Below are 7,079 nucleotides of genomic sequence, written 5' to 3'. Positions count from 1 at the left end.
ACATCCCCTCCCTCGTTCAGTTAACCGCAAACCTCGCGGATTCAGATGTTTACCTCCCGCCCATATCACCCGCGCCCCTCCCCGGGCCGAGGCTCTTGCATTCCTCCACACCGCTGCCCACGCCCCGCACGCTGCCCTGCCCGGCACCCTGTCCAGCAGGTCAATCAAAAGCCGACCTCGCCCGAGAGCAGGACGCCGACCCGGAGACTCCAGCCTGCCGCACTGCCATCATGTCCCTGAAGTAGCGGGACGTGGCCCTCACCCCCGGGGGTCAGTACCTCCTCTGAGACGTCAGCACCGGCCAGCCTCACCCCCTGGTTCCCGCCTCCCGTCGCCGCCAGGTATTCGACGTCATCCACGGGTTGTCCCACCCCTCCTGCAGGACAACGGCCAAGCTGCTGACAGAGAAGTTTGTCTGGCACGGAATGTGGAAGGACGCGAGGACCTGGGCAAGGCAGTGCCTTCGATGCCAATCCAGCAAAGTTAGTCATCGCACCGAGTCTGGGGTAGGCGAGTTTCCACAGCCGGGGCGGCGATTCAGCCATATACACATCGACGTCGTCGGCCCCCTGCCCCCGTCAGGTCATCGCACCGAGTCTAGAGTAGGTGAGTTTCCACAGCCGGGGCGGCGATTCGGCCATATACACATCGACGTCGTCGGCCCCCTGCCCCCGTCAGGCAGGGCCAGGTATCTCCTAATGGCTGTCGATCGCTCAACCAGGTGGCCCGAGGCTACACCCATGCAGGAAGCCACCGCCAGCGCATACGCCGAGGCCCTCCTTTCCAGCTGAATCAGCCGCTTTAGCGTCCCGGACCACATAACCACCTACAGGGGCCCTGCCTTCCTGTCCGAGTTGTGGTGGTCTGCCCTGACACGCCTGCTGGGGACATCTCACCACACCACCACCACCTATAACCCCGCAGCCAACGGCTTGGTTGAGCGTTTCCACAGGTTCCTGAAGGCATCCCTTATGGCCCGCTGCACCGTTGAGGATTGGAGATACCAGCTGCTGTGGGTCCTCCTTGGGTTGAGGACCGCCCCCAGAGCCAACGGCGACCTGTCTGCAGCTAAGAAAATCTACGGAGAGCCTCTCGTAGTCCCGGGCGAACTAGTCACGGAGGACCGCCACAATCCATCAGTTCAGAAGCTTCGCGAGATAGTCGGCAAGTTCGCCCCCTGTAAGCGGACATATACCGACAGGTCAGTCGCCTTCACGCAGCCCGGCTTGTCCTCCACCACTCACGTCTTCATCAGGGATGACGCCGTCTGCCCACCACTGACCATGCCCTACAGGGGGCTCTTCCGCATGCTGGATAGGAATGACAAGGCTTTCCGGCTCGCCCTCCACGGAAAGGACGATTGGGTGTCGGTCGATCGCATAAAGCCCACCCTCCTGGAGGAGGACACAGACGTCACCACACCGCGCCCTCTGCCTGAGCAGCCATCTCCACAGCCGGGCCGCCGCAGAAAACAGGCACGTGGCCGCCCCCGAAAACATCCGCCCACACCCACAGCCAGCCGCTCCCACGCACAGAGCAAAACCCCGCTCACTTCACGCAGCCATGACACTCTTCAATGCCCCAGCAGATACATCGATTAATCAGACGTTACCCACATCTTGTGGGGGGTGAATATTTGTAAAGTCCCTGCTGAGCCGGTTTTCTGTGGTGACAACCTGTTTTCTTTGCGTCGCCTAGGATCGCCGCTCCTGGGTAACGGGTCACGCAAAATTCAGACATGCCCAATCAAGCAAATTGTTTTATGTAAATATTTACTTGCTACCAAATTGTATGTTATGTGTTCCTTCTTTCAGGTATCAGAATGTATGCTATTGCTCATTTGTGTAACTCAACGTGCTTTTGTTTGTTGTATTTATTGTCAAATGTTATTGACCTCAGGTCACCCTTGTTCCCATTGTATTCCTCGGAGTGACGTCAGTCCGCCGCTATATAAACCGCCGGTGTCCACAATAAAGTAGCATTAACTTTATCCTGCTTGTTTCTTTTGCACCTCTTAAAACGCTCTAGCTAACACACCGATGAGCGTGAAACAATGAAAGAGCTTCAGTTCTCAAAGTTTGCCTCGTTAAAAAAAAAAAAAGTATCCAACTAGGCCACAGACGAATTTCTTTTCAAAATGATGTGAGAACCAGATAACCTACTTATGCAGGAACAGAAGTCTGATCACTACCTTAAAACCACCTTACTGAAAACTGATGACAAAATAATTAGACAAGAAGCCCAATTTCTAACGAACCTTCGCCTAGAACAACAGTTGCTGTGCTGATCATGCATTGCATCTCTGTATTGAACAGGATTTCAAATAAAGGGCAAATATTCGCTCAGGAACGAAAACGGTTTTTTCGCACTGTTTGTTTGGTTTTTCGCTTTATCCACTCGCAAATGGACGATAAACGCAGGTGACCTGACGACAACCACAAACAGGTTACAGGATATATAAAAAATAACGATCACAGAGAAAACACTGTCATTACCTAGCAAGTGGCAGGGACAAGAAGATTTCAAGTAAGGATTTCATTAGCATGATAAACAATAAAAATTAATCAAGGTAAGAAACAAACCTTACATCGATGAGGACACTGTGTTTGTGTGTGTGTGTTTCGCGTGCCGGAGCTCTCGCTTAATTCTGTTTTCCTGCAAAGCTTGTTAAGCAGCTAAAATTGTTTCATTATCCGTATTGATCGCTTGATTCATTTTTTAAAACCTAGGCAAAGAGAGGAATTTCCGTGCGAAACAAAGCAACAAACTGAGAACAGCGAGGTGACTATTTTCATAACACGTAACCAAAACTGGATGTGGTTCTCACTCAGGTATTTAAAGTAAATTTCCAATTTCATCCAATTTCTGTGAGCGTGATACACCAAATATCTAACTGAGTTGTTTATTATTTTAATTTTACACCTGATCATGAAAGTGTTTTAACTCTCTCAGTTTCATCTCACTGTAAACAGTTTTGCTTGAAAGGTAATTAGGTAGTCAGAGGCAAGCTACTGTTATAAAGCTTTGGCCCTAGCGTAGCCTATATACTGGAAGATCCTAAAGGGAAATGGAAATTTTTATCATTGAAATAACCTCTCCTAATGGAACGGGAAAGAAAGCTGCCATTGTGGAGGACACAGACATTCAAAAGAACGATTGTCCAGAGCCATCATGGCATCAAATGCAGATTCCTACGAAGAAGCACTTATTTACAACACAAAGGAACCGGTTCTTCGCGTTGGCTTACTTTATATTTCAAACACTTCCATTTAATTTATCATTCCATGCATCGTCTTGAATTGCAACGTATTTAATACACCAACCCTACTGCACTATCTTTTTTTTTTTCATGGTCAATGTGTCTATAGTCTTTTTTTTTATTAAAATTTCATTACAAATATCAATTAATTAAAAAAATACTGCATTATCAATGTTTTCCTAAACTGACACTTTTTCGCACTGAATTGTTAGTTTGTAGCAAATTATCTGATGAACAATTCCTCAGTTATACCAAAATCAATGAAGTAAAAACGTTCGCCACTGAAGACTTTTCATTATAGTTGCTCTATTTTAATAATCTGTGAAGGGATGAATCATTGCAACAAAAGATTCTCCTGTTTATAGTTTTTTTTTTTTTATCAAGTGATACAGAATTATATATGACATTTAATAAACGAGTACTTGGCGTTTTTATGAGGAATAGAAGATAACTCACACGAATGCATTTCTGCGGAGTAATGGAAGAGCTGCAGGAGACGATCAAGACTGAAAGCCGAGACGGTCCAGGTTTAAATTGTCAAGACGAGGATGGTTATCTTACACAATCCCTGTTAATTAAATTAATACCCGACCCCTCGCGACATTGACCGGTGGTAACACACGTTGGGAGTAAATTATTGCCTCAGTCGTTCGAGAAAGTGACAAAAGTCAATAGTGAACCAACCGATTTATTTATAAATAATCGAATGAAAGAGACGCTGGTGAGAATTATTGAAGTACAACCAGGTAAGCATGTTGGTCATAAAAGTAATGAACCAAAGAGAAATTTCTACAGTAATGAAGAAAGATATTTTTTTAGAACCCTTTATTTCAGGATTATGATATTAGGATCAGTACTTTCCTTCCTCTATACAGATTAGGTCGTAGTGTTTGAAATCGGTTGATAGCGAGTGAGAGACTAGATTTTAGATGGGATACTTGTAATAAGTGTGCCTTGTCATTTTCCTTTTGTTCCTTGCGGAACACTATGCTAAATCAGAGATTCCTCTTTCAGGTAAAGTCGTCCCCTATGTGGAATTTCTGGTGGCACATGCTTCGTTGCTCATCATCCTGGCTATCAGCGTCGAAAGATACCGAGTAATCTGTCATCCCCTGACAGCAGCAGCCAAATGCAGTAGAGCCAGAGCAATGGGCGCATGCGCACTGATGTGGGGCATCGCCACAGTCGTTACCAGGTTGGAATACTTCTTTCTCAGACTTGTTAATCATTCCGGCGAGCTGATGAGGTTTGAAGTTTTAATTGAAATAGCTTTCATTATCGTCATCATTACCACTGACGTGGCTGACGTTATCACGTCAGTTGTTCTTCTTCTGATTAGGCGTAGGTTCTATTAAAAATAATAGACGAAAAGAGCATGAATATTTGTATTGACTGTTAAATGACAATGATGAGGATGATTAATGAATGGTAAAGAAGTAAAGCATTTTAACAGAATGATTAAAATTAGTCCGCTGTAACGCACCTCTAAGCAGTTTTTCCTCCAAAAGCTGCCCGTCTATGCTTCCTCTGATACAACTTCCGTAATCAAAGACTTCATGGCTCAGGTGTTGGTTTGGTTCGATTGGATCCCACACTAATTTCGTGGATAATTTACTTACCATAAATGCCTGATTTACAGTCCTTCTTCGAGCGATCATATATCCAACTTTTCTTTTGTCTCACATCTCAGTTTCATGGTTTCCAGTATATTTATTGAAAGTTCTAATTAAAAAGTTATTTTTGTCTTTATTATTGTGTTCGTCTAGTTCTCAATAACCTTCTTATATCAGTATCTCACAGCTTCTATTTTCGTTTCATATTTTGCGATTGATTATCCAACAGTAACTTTTCTCATTCAAAACTTTTCCTTGTTCCTCATATCCGCCTTTTCTGTTATTTTTGTGTCTTTTCCTTTACATTTCTCAAATTTCTCGTGACTTAATAGAATTTGTTTCAAGTGTTTCATAACCAAAGAGTTGATTTCATTTAATAATCCTCCTTTGGTTGCGATTTTGAGCATCTCAACTGTGTTTAGGCTTCATATTACAATCTTACTTTTGTTTTAGTCCGGTGATCGTCCTGACCGAGTACACCCAAGTGCGTTATATCGACAACTCCCTCGTGCCTGTATGCTACACCTCCATTGTGAAGCTCTGGGCTAAGGTAAGTGTCTTGTATGTGAAGTGTCTACTCACTTTCTGCAGTCTATGTCTTTGTTTTCTACGGCAGGAAACTGTAAAGAATGGAGTGACATAGATTCTTTCATGCTCAATTTAAGGATACGATTAAGCTGCTCCAACCCAAAAGATGTCTGAAATCTTATTGTGTAAATCTGTAACCATACAAAGTACTATGTACTGATATTAGCTCTTATTCCATGTTGTGATTTTTCTAAAAGTAATGATTTTTCATTAAACAAAATGTCGTATATATATATATATATATATATATATATATATATATATATATATATATATATATATATATATATATATATATATATATAATGATTTTTCATTAAACAAAATATATATATATATATATATATATATATATATATATATATATATATATATATATATATGTGTGTGTGTGTGTGTGTGTGTGTATGTATATATATATATATATATATATATATATATATATATATATATATATATATATATATATATATATATATATATATATATATATATATATATATATATATATATATATATATATATATATACATATATATATGTGTATATATATATATATATATATGTTCTTATGGATTCCAGTCCACTAAGCTCGCCTTTTAAGCTTTCCTTTTAAAAAGGGCAAAGAGGCCGAGTGCCTCTTGAAATGTGCGCCAAGAGATGAAACCAGAAGACGAGAAAGAACATGGGTCCATCTCCCGAGCGGATGTTGTTTGAGAATCCTAATGCCATCCTACTCTTATCCTTCTCAATATATCCCCCAAGGTCAAAGTACTGGCGAAAATCTTATCCTCAGGCACACCCAGGCCAGCTTAAAAGGAGGCTGTGAGGGAGAGCCTACCTACTTCAAGTGACCAACCTGTCCAAAGTCAGACATATATCGTCCTCTCCCTCCTTCCCAAAATGCACGTGGGAGCGCTTTCGAAAATCAGGGAGGCCAAATCAGGAATTCCAATCCAGTGGATCTCATTTCTAGAGGATTAGAATAGCTTTAACCAAGCTAAGGTGTATTCTGGTATCGAGAACCTTGCTAATCTTTAAATCTGTTTATCTGACTTCACAAGAAAGCTTTTTATCATTCAAGTTCACTTTATTCTTCAATTCTCCCCCTCTCACTATCAGTGATCTTTCTCAAGCATTCAAATGGTAAATTCTCAAGTAAAGTAACTCGCTGTAGCAATGGTGGCTGCATTGCTAGTGCTTAAATTAACTTAATTTTTTCAGTAGCGGTTGTGCTCAGACAGCAAGCAAGTCATTCACGTTTCAAAGTCCCTTGATCAACAGTAAAATAGAGGCAGTTAGGGTACTGTTTCTGTGCATGACCATCCACTAACTAAGGTTATCTTTCTACTTGCTACAGGAGTGCTGTTTGTGCAGTCCTGCCACGTGGGCCCAACTTGGATCCTAACACTCCTACTGAGGCCTACAATGGACTACTTAATTGTGCCACAGATATAGTTGCTACTCTTTCATAACCCTGTTCATATCGGTTATTTGTTAAACCTTGTAAATAAACCCCCTGTTAATAGCTCTCTATTGTATACTTCCATCCAAGTAAAGTAATCATCTCATGGGCATAAAGTATTGCAACCCTATAAGTAGATTACCCAGTAAACTTG

General features: G+C 42.2%; 1 protein-coding gene across 1 annotated transcript in view; it reads left to right on the top strand.

Moving 5' to 3' along the window:
* Positions 1–3,965: 3,965 nt before the first annotated feature.
* LOC136837243 (neuromedin-U receptor 2-like) overlaps positions 3,966–7,079 on the top strand; it is a 111,628-nt gene continuing 108,514 nt past the window's right edge. The window contains exons 1-3 of the mRNA XM_067101981.1: positions 3,966–4,005; positions 4,274–4,454; positions 5,326–5,422. Of these exons, the coding sequence (XP_066958082.1) occupies positions 3,966–4,005; positions 4,274–4,454; positions 5,326–5,422 (318 nt within the window). The remainder of the gene's footprint in view (positions 4,006–4,273; positions 4,455–5,325; positions 5,423–7,079) is intronic.

Source organism: Macrobrachium rosenbergii, chromosome 58, assembly GCF_040412425.1.
Source record: "Macrobrachium rosenbergii isolate ZJJX-2024 chromosome 58, ASM4041242v1, whole genome shotgun sequence".
Lineage (NCBI taxonomy): Eukaryota > Metazoa > Arthropoda > Malacostraca > Decapoda > Palaemonidae > Macrobrachium > Macrobrachium rosenbergii.
The sequence above is the reverse complement of the archived record's forward strand: the minus strand, read 5'-3'. Positions and strand labels throughout refer to the sequence as shown.